At 30.6% G+C, this 19,731-nt stretch overlaps 3 protein-coding genes across 5 annotated transcripts; 1 reads left to right on the forward strand and 2 right to left on the reverse strand.

The window, feature by feature from the left end:
- Positions 1-2,223: 2,223 nt before the first annotated feature.
- LOC102620932 (GDSL esterase/lipase At5g63170) lies at positions 2,224-4,485 on the reverse strand. Its single transcript, XM_006485088.4, has 5 exons — positions 4,266-4,485; positions 3,402-3,532; positions 3,030-3,263; positions 2,589-2,844; positions 2,224-2,417 (listed from the first exon to the last, which is right to left on the reverse strand). The coding sequence occupies exons 1-5, from the start codon at positions 4,483-4,485 to the stop codon at positions 2,224-2,226; spliced, it is 1,035 nt and encodes a 344-aa protein (XP_006485151.3).
- Positions 4,486-9,199: 4,714 nt separating this feature from the next.
- On the forward strand, positions 9,200-14,441 carry LOC102620655 (GABA transporter 1). 3 transcript variants are annotated; one of them, XM_052433031.1, is made up of 7 exons: positions 9,202-9,427; positions 11,659-11,889; positions 12,846-12,943; positions 13,100-13,286; positions 13,379-13,509; positions 13,581-13,814; positions 13,894-14,441. In XM_052433031.1, the coding sequence occupies exons 1-7, from the start codon at positions 9,304-9,306 to the stop codon at positions 14,272-14,274; spliced, it is 1,386 nt and encodes a 461-aa protein (XP_052288991.1). In that variant the 5' UTR covers positions 9,202-9,303; the 3' UTR covers positions 14,275-14,441. The 3 variants fall into 3 exon arrangements, with proteins under 3 accessions (XP_052288993.1, XP_052288991.1, XP_052288992.1); XM_052433032.1 differs by having other exon boundaries at positions 9,203-9,427; positions 11,841-11,889; XM_052433033.1 differs by lacking the exon at positions 11,659-11,889 and having other exon boundaries at positions 9,200-9,427.
- Positions 14,442-14,644: 203 nt separating this feature from the next.
- Positions 14,645-18,145, reverse strand: LOC107177784 (AT-hook motif nuclear-localized protein 11-like). Its single transcript, XM_015532221.1, has 5 exons — positions 17,899-18,145; positions 16,463-16,530; positions 16,241-16,372; positions 15,342-15,503; positions 14,645-14,971 (listed from the first exon to the last, which is right to left on the reverse strand). The coding sequence occupies exons 1-5, from the start codon at positions 18,143-18,145 to the stop codon at positions 14,645-14,647; spliced, it is 936 nt and encodes a 311-aa protein (XP_015387707.1).
- Between the last annotated feature and the right edge of the window lie 1,586 nt (positions 18,146-19,731).

Raw genomic sequence — 19,731 nt, forward strand, 5'->3', positions numbered from 1 at the left:
ATATTCTTTTATTGTAATTGTAAAATTTTATGGTACTAAGAGTCATTGCTCTTCTTATTATGATAATTAATGGTAGTAATAAATAAAATATTACCTCTATTAATATTTACATGGAAAAGAATAAGAAAAAATTTCTTTAAATATTTTACATTTTCATTATAAAAACATGGTTTGGGATTTTTAACTTAAATTTTGATACAAAATTTGAGCTATTAATCTCTCACAATCTAATGGTTAATAGCGAAAGTCAAAAAAACTTTTTATGATAGTATCATTGAACTGCATGAAGTTAATAATTTACATTTTATGTTAAAAATTTAAGTTAAAAAAACCTAACTCTAAAAGTATATACCAAAGCCATCATGTGGTTATATACGCATATATATTTTTTTCAATTATAGTTGTTAAATAAAATATTTCTACTTTGTTGTTGCTCATAGTATCATTAATAAAACATTGATCAAATAATTAATTACTATACCTTCTATGATCATTATTGTTTAAGTATTAATAATTTTATAATTGAATTCATACAATACAAATTATTATAAGGCCTCAAAGAATAATGTTATATAAAGTATTATTGAAATAACATTACCTGTTAATTACATTTATTTTGATGTATATATTTTTCTAATACTAAATGTAAAACTAAAAAAATATGAAATTGTAAAATTATAGGTAGTACATAATAATTTTAAAAAAAAATTTTCATTTTGTTGATGACTTAAAAAATATTTATGAATTGATTGGATCAAAAATAATTTAAAGTATGAAGAAATACCACAACTTGCAAATTACTAGTTACATAATTACTTATCCATTAAAATTAAATTAATGGTCAAGATTTTAATATTTATATCCAATGATCCCATTATTAATTATGGGATTTTTATCCTAACATAATACAAATTTTCTTTTATCAATTAATTAAAATAAAAAATATATATATTAACTTACTACCTAAAGGTTACTTGTTATTCTTTAACTAACTAATTTTATCAATTATACTAAATAAATGGTAGAGATTAAAAAAGTTAAATTTAAAAGTTCATAACAATCCCATATTAATATTGTAAAAACTCATACAGCATCATAGAGAAATCCTTTTTATTACCGGATTGTTTGGTTGTGGCTTTTGCCGCACCAATATTATACTGGGTTTGAGTGATATAATTTTACAAACAATTATTGTTTGGGAGGTATAATTTTGCAAACAATTACTGTTAGAATTTATTTCACTCATAAAAATGCATGTGAGTTCGAATTAACACTCAAAAGAGTGGAGACGGTATTGAGTTACAATTAAATTAAATAATAAAATAAAATAATTAAAAAAATTATTGAGCTAGGGAGAACTTCCAAGAGGGCTTTATTTTTTATATAAGACTAGAATTTTCTTCTTTTTTCTAGCATGTTTATTAATCGATCTTTTTTATAATAAATCAATCTCTATGAAAATAATCTGAGCACTCTTTATTGATAAGTTACTCTCTACTTTTATTTTCTTTCATTAATTATTTTACTACAAGATTGTGGTAGTATTTATTTTTTATTTGAAATCTGACTAAGTATAAATTTATCTGAAGTTTAAATGAGTTTGAACAAGATGTATTTGTTTTTTTTTTTAATATTTGAATATAAACAACATTTGTTTGTTTTTATTAATAAAAAATATCTTGAATGTGGTTATTTGACATATATATCTTAGTAAGTCAAAAAAGAAGATTAAGTTTTATAGTTTAGGAAATACTATAAAGATATTTTATATTATAGTTTTATATCTAATAGAGATATTTTCGAGATATATAATATTTACTTCCCATTCAAATCTTTTTTTTTTTTCGGTTAGGTAAAAATTACAAAAATTTATTTTTTCTATTCAGATGTGAATAAGTAAAAATCAGATATAAGTTACAAAAAAAAAAAAAAAACATACAAATGTTAAAAAAGAATCCAAAATAAATAAAATTTGAACTTAGACATTTAGCAAACAAGCCCTATGTTTGTTGAGAAGATTGATATAGCCATGATTATATTTTTAGTATTCTGTTACTTTTTATTTCTAAATGAGAAATTTTACTTTCTTAAAAAGTGATACATGTACCTATAATAATCATCAATAACAAGAGGAAATCTTAAATAATTATATAATTAATCTCTAATAAATAAATTATTACTAGAACTCAAACTTGGGACTGGCCAGTAATTGGAAACTAGGATTTACGAAAAGGTTTTCTTCAAATCTTGAAGAATTGGAGGGGCCATGATCCTGTATGCTCTTTCTGAGGGATGGGCAGAGTCCCAAAATACAAATTCTGAAACATTATCACATGTGAAGGGAGTTAGCTGGTTACAAAGTATCACTGCCTCAAATAATCCAGTGCCGCAACATGATCTATCTGGAACTCTGAAGCCTGGAAAATAAATGTTAGTTAAACTTGCGTTCGCCGAAGTGCCGCAACATGTAAATGACACTTTATTTATTTTGTAAATGACGTGACATCTGACATATCAAGTATTAATAAGTTTTATAAGATTATCACATTATCACTTGATATACAAACTCTGCATGTACAATGATTTACCTGATTTCACTGGATTCTTGATGAGATCAAGCAAAGGGTTGTAGACATCAACGTAGACAATCTTAGCTTGGGGAAGGGAGCTGTTGAGACTGTTTACCTCAGCCAACAGCTTGGAGTTGAATAACTGTGCTGCTCTGTTAGCGTTATCTCCACAAAACCTCATTGGCCCCCCATGTAGAGTTCTTATTATCGGTAAACAACCCAGTGGCAATGTACTCAAAACACCAATTTTTCGTACTCCGAGCCCATATAAATCCTTCAAAGAAATTTGCATAATATAGTACTGAAAATATCAACTGCTTGACCCCTAAATAACGTACGACAGTTACAATGCAACGAAAACCTAGGTAGGTATTGTCTTTTCAACGTTGAGTAGAGGGTAAAATGCTGAATCCAATATGTCGATGCAAACAAAAGGATATATAACAGCATGATTCTTACCTTAATGAAAGTGGAAGTCCAGCTAACTAACAGAGAAGTGTAAGTAGGAACGTCGTATTGGAAAGCTCTTGAAGGAGTGTCTAAATAGATTATTGCAATGTCGTTATTCCCTGCTGACAATAGAAACAAGCTGTTGGATATGGTTTTGTTTGCGCCCTCTTCTCCCACAACCCCTTTAAGCTTTCCTATGTACTCTTTGAAGTTTTTCAATTGATCAGACATCGATATTACTGACTGATCATCATTTTTTGGTAACATTCGAAAAATTAGGGGAAAAAAATTTAAAATTTAGCAAAAATGAGACACATAACAATTGGGACATTAAATTGTAAAGAAAGATACAAATAAACTGGAATTAAAGTTTATATGCACCGTTAAACTGGATGTTAAGGTGTCCAATCCTGAGCCACCTGAAGCAAAACATACGCCGGTTGGGAGATCTTTACTTTGCAGATTTGGGTCTAGATAAGCCGGCACTGTCTCTTTAATTCCTAAGCCTTCAGCTGTAGAGAAGACAGGGAGATTAAACTATGATAAAATACTATTTGAGGCCTTCCTATGCAGCAGTGCTGGACTGCTGGTGCCAGGATTTAATTTGGTTCGGCGAGGGCGGTGATGAAAACAATAAAATTATGAAGGCCAAAACATAAAATTAGAAATTTGAGGGGGCAAACATAACATTCACACTAAACGGGTTAAATTTCACTAAAACCCCAAAGATATCTTAGTGTTACTTTTGCCTCCCAGGACTCGACAAGGTTCTGTCCCTATCCCTGCTTGCTTTTGAGTTTCTAGGAAATATACTTTTATGTCGGTTATTCAATGTCTTCTTGATTTGATGAAAATAGTTTCTTTAGAGATAGTTTTATGGAAATTTCAAAGAAAATTAGAGCTCTAAATTTTTTGATGAAAATAGTTTCATGATTTTATTATCTTTTTAGAGCAAAATTAAAAGACATGTTGTTCAGAATCTTTAAAAGTTCATGAACCTCAAACCATAAGAGGATTCTAATTCAAATTTTAGGTATTAATTAACTTTCCTTATCTTCTATACTCACAAATGTTGTAAAAAAAAATCAACAAGTTACCTTGAAATTTGATTAAATAATTCTACTCTTACAAACTGATGCCATATGAATAAATAATGAATGTCACAGTGTAATAAGGATACTGTATATACAATCAATTGGAAAATACCAGCATCATGTATAAATAGGCGAGCTTTTGATCACATACCTATTAAATCAGTAAGAACTTTGCCATCGCAAAATCTTCCTGTAGGTTTTCCACCAATGAAATCCATTCCGTATGGAGGGAAATTACACTTTACTACTGAAATCAGATCGTTGTTGTTGCCTGTATCAAGGATTGAATCTCCAAACGCCATAAGTGCTGGAATTTCTTCATTTTCCTGTAGCTCTCTAGATGCCTTTATGCAACACATCCACAAAACCATTATAGAAATTGGCAACAAAATTTTATAAGTAGCCGAAGACATGTTTTTAAATTTATACATAAACACACACACACACACATGCACATATATACATGATGTTGCATGGCCTCTAAAAATCCGTTTCTCGACTAAACGGTTGTTCAAACTTGTATTTAATTTTGGCTTTTTCTTGTTCTTGATTACCAATCGAGGGTCCTCGATGGGTTCTAAATACTTTAATTCGTTTTAATGTTTCAAACTCTATACTTAATTCTTCGGAAATTTATTTTTATTCCAATTAGGTAAAGCAAACTCAATCTCCATCAAAACTGAATGATAATTATATAATTACACACACACGCGTAGTTTCTGTTAAATTTCTTTTACTGGTCTTTTGATTTTTTTTCCCCTTTTGATAAGTTAATTTTTCTTTATTGCATAGCCGTTACACAACAGATTGTGATTGTGACTATCATATGATAGTTACAAAGTTTTAATCCACTATTTGTACAGATTAGTTAATGGTGATAATTTTTATACGAATGTTTAAGAATTAAGATGATATTCAGGTTTTAATTAAACCGATCATATAAACTGAAATTAAAATAAAAAATTTAAATACTAAAAAAAAATTATTTTTTATAATAAATTTATATTTTATATTTCTGTGATCAAATATCAAGCAAATGAATCATTTACCATTCTTTTCTTTTATGTTAGAGATTTTTTATGTTAGAGGAGTTATTGGATGTCAATCGACTGCATCTAGAAGCTTTGCATAAACAAATAATGGTGGCACATGGCTTTGAAAATTGAACACGGTTTTCACCCACCAAACTTTGATGAACACGGTTTTGAAGAAGTTTTGATACCCACAGCTTTGACTTTCTTGGCCATCATTTTGCTATAAATACAAGTGCAAATGAAGAGCTTATTCATTCCATTATTCAGAGAGCAATTTAGGGAGTCGAGAGAGAATTCAAGAGCTTGCATTTATAAGCTCTTATTACAGTGATTGAGAGAGTTTGGGTGTATTGGGGTTTTTGGAAAGTGAGCTAAAATACTACAATACTTGTAACTCCTTTTCACTAGTAAAATATTTCCTTCTGTCTTCGCCCGTGGATGTAGGCTAAAAGCCGAACCACGTAATTTCTGGTGTCCTCTATTGTGCTTGTTCTTTATTGTTTCTACCAATTTTACTTTAGCTGCGTGTCTGCACCACCCAACAATTTACTAACATTGGATACTATAAAAATAGTTAGGAAATTAGTTGTATATATTGATTTTAGTAAGAAAGAAATTGACAATTTCCTTATTTTTAAATGTCGAACAACAACTACGTGAATCAGAATAGAATATCATATATTATTGTAGAAGATTTCTGGATGCTTGTGTGTTAGTAATAGTATCTGCAGGTACATAAAGAGTGACATTATTCTTGTAAAATATTTTAATCCTAGATCTTTTAATGTAACTTTATAAGTGACATTGTCAATGCCAGAAATGAGAAGCAACAAAAGTGGATCCCTCCTCCCAAAAATTCAAAATCAATGTTGATGTAGATATCAGTATTGAAGATCAAATGATAGGTTTGGAAGCTACTATAAAAGATTCAAATGATAAGGTGGTAATTGGTATCGGGAAGACTCAAGTAAGGAGAAATGTCAGTTATGTAGAAGAAAAAGACATAGAGTGGGGATTACAGGTGGCAAAAGAGGCACTAATATCTTCTTCGATCATTGAGACAGATTGCCAAGAAGTGGCTGATTTAGTAAACAACACAAAGGACAATAGAAGATAAATTTTTTGGATAATTTCATAAAAGATAAAAGCTCGTTTAGCCTTTGTATTTTGAGATTAGTTTCCAGTTAATTCCTATATTTAAAACTTCTTTAAAATATCTCTACTGTTAAATTATTGACACCCCTTCCATTATTTTTTGTTATTTTTGGCATGCTTTTATAATATTACCCTCTTACAATTATGTTTCTTTTTTTTTACATTAATAAAAAGAAAAATTAAATTATCAATTTAACCCCAAAAAATAATTAATTTTTGTGGAACACTCTGTTGATAAGTTAATATATTATTTTTTTATTAAATGTCCAAAAAATGGTAATTTTTTATAATATTAATTTTTTGGACATATGCGGCTTCCACAAGAATTAATATACATTATTTTTGTTTATATTTTATTTTAGGGTTAAATTATTAATTTAATTTTTTCCTTTTATAATGTCCAATAAAAAAGGAAACATTATTGTGAAGGGATAATATTGTAAATGCAAGCCAAAAGAAACAAAAAGTAACGACATGGGTATCAAAAGTTTAATGGCAGGATGTTTTAAGGTATTTTAAAAATATAAGGACTAAACGAGCACTAATCTCATAATATAAGACTAAACAAGTTTTTACCTATTTCGTAAATCCAAAGTCAAAAGAAAAAAAGACTTTCAAAAATTAAAGTTTGATACACTCCTAGATCTTATAATGCTCATGTCCATTCGTTTGCTAAATTTGCTTTAAGAAGAAATTTTTTTACTATTTAGCTTGATTCAATCCCAATAGTAGTTCTGGCTGCATTTATGCTGTGTTTATTTTTTGGAGTGGGAATGAGGAGTGCAGATTCTTCCCACTCCAGTGTTTACTTCACAAAATTTGGGAGGGATTGAGAATCTCATTCCGTGGGCCCCACCCATTTTTGGACTGGGGAGTAGGAGTGGGAATCCACTCCCACCTCTCCCTCTTCTACCTTTTTTTTTTAAATTTAATTCAATTTAATGTTTTATAATTAATAAAATAAAATAAATAATATTATATTTATTTGAATAATATTATTATATTTAACTAAATAATAATTTGCATTGATTCTAAGTTAAAATTATTTAAAAATAATATTATTATATTAATAGAGAATTAATAAATATAATATTATTATATTTATTTAATATTAATAATTAATAATAGTAAATAGTTTATTCTAAGAAAATATTAATTTTGTACTAAATAATATTATATTATTATTTTATATAATAATAAATTTAATATAATTATATTAAATAAAATAAAATAATGTTTCATTTTATATTAAAATTAATAAAAAATTGTGATGTTCATAATTAAGAATATTAATAATTATTATAAATTTACAAATATAATAAAATAAATATTTATTCATTAAATATATTTTTTATTAAATTTGTAATTAAAAATTATAATTCTTTAAATAAGGATAAAATTATAATTTGAAACTATTTACTCCCAATCCAAGATAAAGTAAACACATAAATTAGATTCTGATTTCCATTCCATGCTTCCATTCTAGTGTAAGTAAACAACCTACTCCCACTCCCACTCTGCACTCTCAATCCTAGTATTTTCACTCCTCGTGATTCTCACTCCAATCTAAAAAGTAAACGCTATCTTAAAGTATTGAAAATGTTTACTTTTATATTAGAAAAAAAGTTGATTTGATATTATAAAAATATCATATTGTTGCTCAGTATCATCTTATAATTTTGTGGGATAATTTCATTAAAATAGTATAATTGTTAGTGATTATTTGAAAATGTGAATACAATCTTCTCATCATTTGAATTTTTTTTTAGTATATTATAAGATAGTTGTTGACACTGATTTTTGGTCAACTAAAAAATTAAATAATGAAATGATATAAAAAATGAGAGGCAGAAAATTTATATGATTTGACACTGGGCCTCCATCCATAAGTATGGAAAGATTGATTTTCACTATTGAATATTTTTTCTTAAACATGCTTTTGCTTTATGAGCTTCTAAATTCTTCTTCAAGGCTCAGATAACACGTCCAATTACTGGACCCTAGCTATTGGATTTACTATCTGGGCTTTTTTTTTTAATTAAACCAATCTCCCACAATTGTGCTCTTTTACAATTGCACTCTCTTGTATTTATATTTATTTTCACTAATTAAGTTCTATCATGCTTAGCTATGTTTTTTTTTTGTAATCATGTTATCCAGTAGTCCTGCTTATTTGACTCCATGCTCTTGTGTTTTCAAGCTCACATGCTCTCATTCCCGCGTGCTCTCATAATCTCATGCACATGCTATTATGTAATTGTGCTTTGTTGACTTTTTAAGCTTAGCTACCATGCTTTCATAGTCTCATGTTCATATTCTCTCATACTTTTATGTAGTTATGCTTAATTGACTTTTTCAGTTTCCTACTGAGCTAGCATGCTTTTATAGTTTCATGCTCTCATGCTCACGTGCTTTTATGGTATAATGCACGTGCTCTTATGTTTTTATGTAGCTGTATTTAATTGATTTATTAAGTTTTTTACTGAGACAACATGTTTTCATGGTCTTATAAGCGCTCAAATGTTTACATTTTTCCTTTCAACAATAGTAAATAATAGTTATTGAATTAAATATAAAAATAATTAAATTTTACTTGTATACCATTATTAATACGTATGATCATAAAATCTTTAGCTGCTTGTAACAGCTGTTGGAAGAGACAATTTTGTTCTATCATTTGAGCTTAAAGATGCATGTCGTCGATGTGTAAGAATTAATGAAAAGACCAGAAACCAATGAAAAATGGTTAGGGGCATTATGGTCTACTTTCCCTAATAATGATTTCTCTGAAAAGAGTCAAAAGAATGGACATCACCGTCATCAAAAGAATGGGCACTAAATTGGACAACTAGTTATTAAATAGCAATTCAAATCCATCTTTTATTTTTCTTGTTTGATGTTTCTATTTAAAGAGAGAGAGAGAGCTTTTCAAAAAAAAAAAAAAAAAGAGAGAGAGAGAGAGAGAGACGGAGAGAGAAGAAATAAAATAGAGGTAGAGAGATGAGCACAGTGAGTCCAAGTTCAGTAGCAGTTGATGGAGGAAAAGATATTGCAAAGATTCGCCATCAAGATGAAGCTCAAAAAGAACTTGATGCTGGTGCCCTCTTTGTTCTTAAATCCAAAGGTAATAACATTAGCATATGAACCCTACATATGTAAAATTAATACTCTTTAATTTATTCTATAGATATTTTTTCTTCATTTATACACTATCAAAATGATCTCGTGTGTGTTTCTGTTTGTGTTCTGTTTATGCATATTCATCATCTTCTCTTTTTACTCCTTATTAAGCAATAATATACAACTTAAAAACTTTTGACATGATTATCATCACGACCGTCGAAATCTTTCTTTTGTTTTGATCCACGTGTATCGTATGTTTCAACAGTGATGTTCACTGTTTTTTAAACCCAATTTTTCATAATTTCTAGGTAGCGCAAAATTCGTTAAAGTTTGAGAATGATTAATACGTACAATTATACACAACCAAAAATATCCGCCCTCATCAATTATTTCAATCTTTATTTCAACTCTTTAATTTGTCATATAGTCGTTCTCCACCGTGAATGCCGTCTGCGCATTTTAATATAAATTTAAATTAGATATTTTAACCAGAAACCTGCCTAGTTCAAATCCGCATTTCAAATGAACAAATATATATTATACCAAAAGAATTTGTATAATTACTTTATATATATACCATAAAATTAAAACGAACAGATTTAAAATACAAGAAAAATATGAATTTCAATGCACTTTTTTTTTTTTTTCTTTTAGTATATTAGAGTTGGGGCAAACTCTATCTTACATGCATGTAAGATTCATGCCTCTCACATGAATAGTATATATGTGGGACCCACACACTATTCATGTGAGAGGCATGTATCTTACATGCATGTAAGATAGGGGATCCCGTGAGTTGGTACTTTTTAATCTTTTAACTTTATTCCGCATATAATTTTTTTTTTTGCAAACATCACACCTAACACAACTCTGTCTCTCTCTCTCTCTCTCTCTCTCTAATCTATATATATATATATACTGCGTGTGCAGCCGGCTCCCAACTAATCTAACCATTTAAGCAATTTTATTAATTGTTTTTCTTGCGTAAACGTTGACATTTCCTTGTGTTGAATACACTAATTAAGTTGATTCTTTTGCTGATTAAACTGTAGAAATTCAAAACATAAGATAACATAAAGGGCAAAAGAAACATAAAATATATCAAATGGTTGTGGTTCAGTTGACAGCGCATGCTGAGTTTGTGGGAAGAGCTCTCAGGTTCAATCCCCCACTAAACACGCCATTTGGGAGGGGTAAAGAGCCTTAACTGTGACTATACCCCGAATTCAGATTAGTCGGGACCCAATACTGTTGCCGGATACCGAATGGCTTTCACAAAAAAAAAAAAGAAACATAAAATAAAATAAAATACGAATTCACAGTTGCGTAATCTTTTGATTCCATTGACCAATATAAAATAAAGTAGATAATGTATGGCTTTAAATAACATCTCAATATTCATTATATTTCAAGCACTGAGGTATTATCTATTTATTGAAGGGTAATTTTTAAAAACCTCCCCTGAGGTTTGGGTTTGTTGCAAGTAGATGGCGAGAATTGATTTATTTGTAAAAAACCCCCTACCGTCAGTTAAGTTTAACATTGACCGTTAGTTGACCATGCAAAGACAATATTACCCTTAACAATAGTTTGTAAACGAAAATAACTAAAAAAAAACTAAAATTATTGGTGCAAAAAGCACAAACCCTATTTTTTGACAATTTTATCCTTGTCAATTCTAAAAATTTACAATATCATAGGTAAAGATTATGACTATTTCATTTTTAAATTTTTAATTTTATCTTTCTTGTAGGAATTTTAAGGAAATATCAATAATTTAAAGAGGATTTTTTAATTTTTTAATTTTAATTTTTTATAAGAACTTTAAGAAAATATCAATAATTTAAAAAGTGTAAAATAGCTAATAATTTTGGTTTTTTTATAGTTATTTTCGTTTATAAACTATTGTTAAGGGTAATATTGTCTTTGCACGGTCAACTAACGGTCAATGTTAAACTTAACTGACGGTAGGGTGTTTATTACAAATAAATCAATTCTCGCCATCTACTTGCAACAAGCCCAAACCTCAGGGGAGGTTTTTAAAAATTACCCATTTATTGAATGATCATAAATTTCATAATTTACATGTAAGGAGAGGTACCATTTCACTTGGAATAGAATATAGAAAAATCTCTCACATCCCCCTTCTTATTTGAGTGATTACTAACTTCCCCCTCAATATATCTTATATTTACTTGTTAACTATAAATATATTGCTAAAACTTAATGTAGGATCATGGCTACACTGTGGGTATCACTTGACAAATTCAATAGTGTGTCCACCTCTCCTTAGTCTCCCGTATGCTTTCACTTTTCTCGGTTGGGAAACCGGAATTTTGTGTCTCGCCATTGCAGCTCTGGAAACTTTCTATTCTTACAATTCAATCTCTCTTGTTCTCGAACACCATGCTCAGTTGGGTCATCGCCATCTTCGCTTTAGAGACATGGCTCATGACATCATGGGTAAGTTCTATACTATAATTGCCAATTTCAATTCATTTAAGAGTAATGATGTAGTGGAGAACATAACTAACATTATGGTTGATCAACTACATCACTACCTACTGAATAGTACTGTTTAATTGATTCGTAGTTTCAACTTCATCTCCAAAATGTTACATAATCATCACTTTGTGCAATTATGCTTCATAAGATGTGTGATATGTATGATCAAACTGTCTTAACATGCATTGAATATCAAAGTTGTGCACCAGCAAAACACTTAAAATTGTCCGTGGGGACAATATTTATTAAGTTGATTAAATAGCGAGTGAAATCAAATTAACTAGATGTCCTATTCTTTATTGCACAATTCAAATTTTGTAAGCCTTGTCATTTTCACAGTAAATGTAGCAAGTAGGCAAGTGTCCTAACAAATTCAAGTGATTGTCACGAAATTAAATGATTAGCTATGCATAGTTTGCATACACCATACGTTATTGTGTGCGCTGGCAATTGTATGAACCACTGCTAAACTCGTACCAATTTTAGGGATAATGGGACATTAATTGATTGCCGATTTGAAAATAAAAGGCAGGAGTAGACCAGTCAATATTTTGGATAATATTTAATTATTTATCATGGTGGCGGCCAAGTGGATCAATGTTGTTGTCTGAGGGGTCTGGGGCCAGACCCTTAGATTTTGAGAAAAAAAAAAAAGAAATAAAATCAAGGTCCTAACTTTTAATTGAAATTTAGCGCAATTCTTTGAAAAATTTACATTTCAGTCAACGTAGTGGCATAGTTTACCTACTCTTTTTATTATTATTATTATTATTATTTTGGCGTCCTTTAATTTCTTCATTTTGACCTGTTGAATCAAAATTTTGATTCCGCCGCTGATTATGTATGTATGAACCTTTGTGGTAGTACTTAAAGAATCCAAAATGCCGATTAATTTGATAAAAATGGATTTGCAGGGCCAAATTGGGGCCGATATTATGTGGGTCCAATCCAGTTCATGGTTTGCTATGGTGCTGTTGTTGGAGGCGTTCTTCTGGGAGGACAATGCATGAAGGTTCAGTAAAATTATACAAATTTCACATAGAATTTTGTTATGTTACAGAAAACAAAATAACTTACTACAAACCATTTTTCGGCAAACAAGTTATAGGTATAATGTTTCAGGTTTATTTAAATCGAGATTTTAATTAAAATCTTTGTTTTTTGGCAGGCTATTTACTTACTCTCACACCCAGACGGTACCATGAAGTTGTATGAATTTGTGATCATATTCGGATGTCTAATTTTGATCTTAGCTCAAATCCCATCATTTCACTCACTGAGGCACATCAACATGATAGCTTTGGCTCTTTGCCTCACATACAGTGCCTGTGCCACTGCCGGCTCCATTTATGTTGGTAAGAACCATGCTAAATTACAAACACTTTGCATCATGTAGATAATTCAAATTTAAATTGTGAACTTACAACCGATATATTTTTTTTCTCAGGAAATTCTTCAAAGGGGCCAAACAAAGATTATTCTATTCTTGGCGACAACGAAAGTCGTGTTTTCGGGATGTTCAATGCCATTGGTATCATTGCCACAACATTTGGAAATGGTATCATTCCTGAAATTCAGGTATGAACCAGTAAGCTTTCCAACATTTGCTGGGGCAGCGTAGTTTATGCGTAAAATTATCCTTGTTGCAGGCAACAATTGCACCACCAGTAAAGGGGAAGATGTTCAAGGGACTATGTTTTTGCTACGCAGTACTTGGTGTAACTTTCTTCAGTGTTGCAATTTCCGGGTATTGGGCATTTGGCAACCAATCTGAAGGCCTCATTCTTGGCAACTTTTTGGATGATGGAAAGCCTTTGGTACCAAAATGGTTCCTTTTCATGACCAATTTCTTGGTCATTTTACAACAATCAGCTATTGCTGCGGTAAGAATTAGTCAATGAACATTTGTGTAAACATCTTTGAAGGGAAAATGATCAAAATCTGCCTGTTTGTTTCTTACAGGTTTACTTGCAGCCAACAAATGAAGTTCTTGAAAAAACCTTTGCGGATCCACTGAGTAAAGAATTTTCTCTCCGAAATGTGATCCCCAGGATCATTTCTCGGTCACTATCCGTAATCATTGCCACATTTGTAGCAGCAATGCTTCCATTCTTTGGAGGCATAAATTCAGTCCTTGGAGCTTTTGGTTTCATTCCACTGGACTTCATCTTGCCTGTGGTTTTCTTCAACTTGACATTCAAACCATCGAAATCGAGCCCCATATTTTGGTTGAATCTCAGCATTGCAGTTGTTTTCTCAGCAATCGGAGTCATAGCAGCTATTGCAGCAGCGAGACAAATGGGCCTCGATGCCAAAAATTATCAGTTGTTTGCTAATGTATGATCATTGATCAGGCCGAGCTGGCCATTGGCTCACATTAATACATTATGAGCCAATCATTCTACATATATACATGTGTACCTAAATAACAGTTCTGAGATAGTGAGATTCCTCAATATACAGCAACAGCAAACCCATCAAGTAACAAAGGGCAGCAGCAATTCGATATCGTCTCAATTAAAACAATGCATCAGCTTATTGCAGTCTGAATTTTTTAAAATGAAATAACAAAAAACATAATATGCTTTTACATCAAGCAAATGTCTCAAAAACAAGATGAACATCATTTTTATTAGCAGCAACAGCAAAGGGTAAAATCCACTGTCAAAGTCTCAAAGATCCACAATTAAACACTTCATGGAGAAGCAGGACTCTAATTTTCACTTTGATCAGCAGCAGTACCAGAAGATGTGTTTTGATCATAACTGGGTTGCCAAACCTGCAAGGCATAACTCTCGTCAAAACTTTGGGGAGAAGCAGGAGTGCTAGGGTTTTCATTTACAGCAACGAAACTGAGAGGCACTGCTGCTATAGGGGATTGTTGTTCGAAGGGTACAGTTCCTGGAGCAGCGAAGTTCTCATTGTGAACAGCTGCAACTTTAGACTTATTTTTCACTGGAACTCTCGCAGCTGCTGATGATGAGCGCTTTCTTTTAAGGAAATCCGAGATTACATTTAGCTTGAAAGTAGCAATAATAAGCTGACAAATTATTAGAAACCATTAAAAAATTTAAACAAAACGCTTCCAATCACGAACAGGAGCTTTATTTCATGCAAAACACTCAAACAGGATATCTTCCATTCACAAACATAACACCTATCATCTTATATACTTCTCTTGAAGTCTATATTGGCATTTTTTACCTATATTAAGGCTCCATTTGATATTTGATATTAAGGTGCTATAGTTTAAAAGCCACTACTGTCGTGAAATAAAAGTGACCATAACTTTAAGCTACAGCGAAGCCTAAAGTCAAGGAATATTATTTGTAAAAGAACACAAGCATAAAGGGTTTAGTATTTTAATAGTTCTAAGAGTTACAGGAACAAAAAGAGAAGAAAGGCCATACCTGGATACGGGACTCTGCAATTATAGAACCCGCAACAGAACCACCAAAAACTTTCCCATCAGCTGAAGCCAACATAATGCTTGACTGGCCTATCACTTTTAGTTTTTTGTCCACTTTATCATATCTATATAATCCAGATAGAGTTACAATTTGATAGCCTCCCTGTTTCAAAGAAAGACAAGCCAAGGAACTAAATGCATGCTTAACAATGGAATCAATTTTGATTGACTGGTCAATTTACAACATTTTTAGAATATGATCAAATTAATAAATTTATTGGGCTTGATACATCTTAAGCTACATTTATTTAGAAAATGGGTATGGACTTATAATTATTATGTGTCGCCTGGTGGTGGAGAAAGATATCCTCTTTTAAGTTAGAATTTCAGTTAATGCCTCTAAACAAACTTGTAGGGTCGCTAGTAAACAGTGGCAGAATCAGGATTTTAGTGTGACAATGGGGACGATAATGATGAAACAACAAAAATGAAGGGTCAAAGTATAAAATTTACATAGAGATATATGTCTTGTCTGGGATTGAGGTTGGGCAACTATATTTTAAAAGGTACAACATTAAAGTGTGTGGTAAACATTATCTACTATAATTTGAAAGATAAGTTGATTTAATTTATACTTGTGTGATGAGAATTTATTATTATTATTTTATTAATTTTATCAAAATTATTATTTAAAAATTATATTTACTACATATTATTTATTTTTATTTCATAATTACAACTTTTTTTTTCATAACAGCTATAACTCTTAATACCAAAAAAGGCAGTATAATCAATAAATTTGTCAAATTCTAAGCTTTTTCATGTCTTCTTGCATAATTATGAATAACTTAACTAATCAATGGCATAGCAGAAGTAGAATTGATGGGTAAAAAATGGTACCTCATCAACCCATTTAGCAGTGGAAGAACCAAATAGGCGCATGAGAGCTTTAGAAACTGTGCCAGTAGCAGCAAGAATGCAGACAGCTCTCCGAGGAATTGTGGCAAATGACATTATCGTACGAACCAAATCCTGAAATTAGAACAAAATCATGCAAAATGAGTACAAATCGATGAAATAGACCAAGGAAAACTCTATCTCAATATTACAAGCAATTAATACCTCCCCTGGGTTTATGAACAAAGCATAAGGGCAAAAGTCTCCTCCAGCTGTTGCCGCAAAGATTCCACCTGCACAAAATGATCAATGTTTTAGACTTGCAATCTTGCATATCAGAAAACAAAGAAATACAAATATTACATTTTAGTTAATTTTTAGCATTAAGTACCAGCACAAAGCAAAAGAAATTAATAAATAATCAAACAAGGTCGAAGAATATAGCAGATTAGATCAAAAGTAGAAACCCATGCATGTATGAATAATATATACAAGTCAAATTATTACAGTATAATTAGTGAGTACGTAGTGAATATAATGTAACTGAATCTTATGATCTATGTTGTTTCGAATTTTGACAATATGCCGTGGCATCTACTCAAAAATATATACACACACACAGACACACACACACACACAGATACATACATACTAGATAACATTATCAAATTCAATAAAACTACTATTTATTACATAATTGAAAATAATAATAATTTGTATTATTACTAATGTGTCACTTAAAATTATGTAATTGTCAAATGCTAGGTTCTAGTAACTTAACTATATATTCATTAATCATTAGTAATGGTTTGATCTTACAATAATGTTCATTAAATGACGTGTTAAATACATGTCAGGGAAGTTGGAATAAAATTTATTAAAATAAAATTTTTATTTAATAAATAATAAAAGTATTATTCCAACGAAAAACTTTTACGGTATATGCGTAAGTGGGTTTCAATTTTTATAGTGGGACCCACTACATCGGAAAAAATTATAGGACTTATCTCCTCTGTCATTTGGCAGATTCTATCGAGGTTGAGCCCCACCACCTCAGCACTCAATTTACCATCTTTTCCGGCTGTCGATAACTTGTGTTTGAATTTGGTATCGTTAGAATCTTTGTTGGGGTATATATGCAACCATACAAATTTCACCTACAAATGAGATCTTATTTAGAGGAAATAGACCAAAACCGGCCGCCTTCAAAACTCATTGGATTAAATAGCGACGGTTTGAACTACACAACCGCTCAGATATTTCAAAAGTTGATGGCGGATTGGTGTTTAACAGTGACAAGTTACGAAAGCAGACAATCCCCAACCAATTTTATGACAAAAGGGAAACGAGCTCCCCTTCATCTGTGATCTTTGTATGGTGATGTAGACCCAATGACAAAAATTCTAATGGTACCAAATTTGACTCGTAGAGACAACAAAAACCAATGACTAATTACAATAAGAGGTAGTCAGCTGCGGTAGTTTTTGTTTTTCTAATAATAAATAAAAAATGGCATTCATCTAATATAAACTAGCAAAACAACACCAAAATATTACAACACTAACACATTACAATCATCAAATTTTACTCCAATAAGAAATATATATGCAAACAAGCGAATATTATGCTAACTACACCATATATACAAAGCTAAAGCTTACCAATGGTAGCCAAAGACTGGAGTTTCCCGGAACCTTTTGGTCGTCCTCTAGGACGTTTCATTGAAGAATTATGGCCTCCATGATCATTAGTTTCTTGTTTTTTGGGTCTGCCTCTCTTTCTTTTCGTCATTATAGGTTCACTATCAGTAGCAGATGATCCTCCGACATTCTCTGAAACCGTCACCTCATCAGAAACCTCTCGGCTTACCGGAGACTTTTGAGAAGCTGTGTTGATTTTCTCTTCCATGTGACGCGATGAAGAGAATAGAGCAAGAGAGGAGTTGTTTGTTTCTTGATAAAGTTGCAAAGAAGAAGTATTGAACTCCGAGGACTGTTATATGCAAAAGGTGACAGAAAGGACAACTTGGTTGGTGCTCATGCAACTCTCTTTTTTTGTTCTTTTCATACATATTGCCATATCTATCACTAATTTGAATAATATATATAATTTTTTATTTTTGCAAAACAATAATGATATGTGCACAAAAAGCCGCACAAAAGATAGCACACCAATATTACTAGAAATAAAATTAAAATTAATTTCAGGATAAAAAAAATTCACTAAAAGATGATTTTCTTTTTTTGGTCTTTTGTGCTAGATTTTATACTATTTTCGATACATATATCATTGTTCTTATTTTTTTAGAATTTAAGTAATCTTGATTTTATTTGGTATTAAATTTTTATTAATAGAGTGATAAACTTTTTAATGGAAAATTTTGAGAGTGTCAAAATATATAATTGTTGAACTAAATATGAAATTCTTATAATGAATGTTCATGCTCTTCACATAGATTTTTTTTTTATAAAAGATTTAACAAAGTTACATTGGAAATATTAAAAAATAATAATAATTAAATGGGAAATATGAAAAACAATAATAATACAAATTAAGTGGGAAATATGAAAAATAATAATAATCTTTATTGTAAATCATTATTGTGACAATTGTACAATTTGATATTTCATAATTAATCTTATCTGTCACCGGTTAATTACAGAAGGTCATTTAACTGTGAGCAACTCAGTGTTGCATAAAAATAATAAAGATAAAACTTAAAATGGTAAAATATAGAAATGAAAAAGATTCTCGCTAGAAAAGGGGCCCACAAAGGCTCTGTTCGTGCGGTCTATATCCGGTATGGGCGCGCGTTAGAGTATTGAGAGGACCTTTCCTTAGTGTGAGAAGAGTGAGGGATTCGACCCCATTTAATCCTTATTTTCTATATATAACAAGTCAGAGTCCAAGTAAATACTCCCTTCTTTTTTTTCGATCTAGGATAGTTTTAAAAAAATTAAGAAAAACTTATGTTATAACATTTTTTGAATTTAGTAAAAATGTTTTATTACATTCTTATGACTTAATTTTAAAGTATGTGATTTATGTATTGATCATGAGATACTAATATGCTAATACATATACAAATCAAAAGTTCTTCACAATTAAAAATCGTTCACATCCATTATAATGAAATACGAATTTTATTATGCTATATTAATTGTAACTTAAAAAAAAATCTATAAGGAGTGGTTTATCATGGTGAATAGAAAGTTGATATGTATACTGAACTGAATGTGAAAAATGGTCTAATTTAATAGATGTAATTGATCATAATTCGAGCAAGCTTTAATGAGTTTATTTGACCATCTAATTCCTAAGTCAGTTTGCATGTACCTCTCCTTAAAAAAAGAAAAAGAAAAAAAAAAAGTAGACAGTACTTTATCTCACAATATGAGAGTGAGAGAGTTTTGGAGAGAGAGCTTAGTAACAAGGATGCCCGAGTCAATTCGGACAATAAGCTTTGGTTTTATATGGATTTGCCAAACCTACAA

This window comes from Citrus sinensis, chromosome 8, assembly GCF_022201045.2.
Source record: "Citrus sinensis cultivar Valencia sweet orange chromosome 8, DVS_A1.0, whole genome shotgun sequence".
Taxonomy (NCBI): Eukaryota; Viridiplantae; Streptophyta; class Magnoliopsida; order Sapindales; family Rutaceae; genus Citrus; species Citrus sinensis.

Excerpts from the sequence above, each read along its gene's own strand:
- LOC102620932 (XM_006485088.4), bottom strand. The coding sequence starts at position 4,485 with ATGGTTTTGTGGATGTGTTGCATAAAGGCATCTAGAGAGCTACAGGAA. Across the intron at positions 2,845-3,029 it reads GGACTTCCACTTTCATTAAG|GATTTATATGGGCTCGGAGT; the intron begins GTAAGAATCATG and ends ATTTCTTTGAAG. Across the intron at positions 2,418-2,588 it reads CAAGAATCCAGTGAAATCAG|GCTTCAGAGTTCCAGATAGA; the intron begins GTAAATCATTGT and ends TTTATTTTCCAG.
- LOC102620655 (XM_052433031.1), top strand. The coding sequence starts at position 9,304 with ATGAGCACAGTGAGTCCAAGTTCAGTAGCAGTTGATGGAGGAAAAGAT. Across the intron at positions 11,890-12,845 it reads CATGGCTCATGACATCATGG|GGCCAAATTGGGGCCGATAT; the intron begins GTAAGTTCTATA and ends ATGGATTTGCAG. Across the intron at positions 13,287-13,378 it reads TGCCGGCTCCATTTATGTTG|GAAATTCTTCAAAGGGGCCA; the intron begins GTAAGAACCATG and ends TTTTTTTCTCAG.
- LOC107177784 (XM_015532221.1), bottom strand. The coding sequence starts at position 18,145 with ATGGAAGAGAAAATCAACACAGCTTCTCAAAAGTCTCCGGTAAGCCGA. Across the intron at positions 16,531-17,898 it reads CCAGTCTTTGGCTACCATTG|GTGGAATCTTTGCGGCAACA; the intron begins GTAAGCTTTAGC and ends CATTTTGTGCAG. Across the intron at positions 14,972-15,341 it reads TTGCAGAGTCCCGTATCCAG|CTTATTATTGCTACTTTCAA; the intron begins GTATGGCCTTTC and ends ATAATTTGTCAG.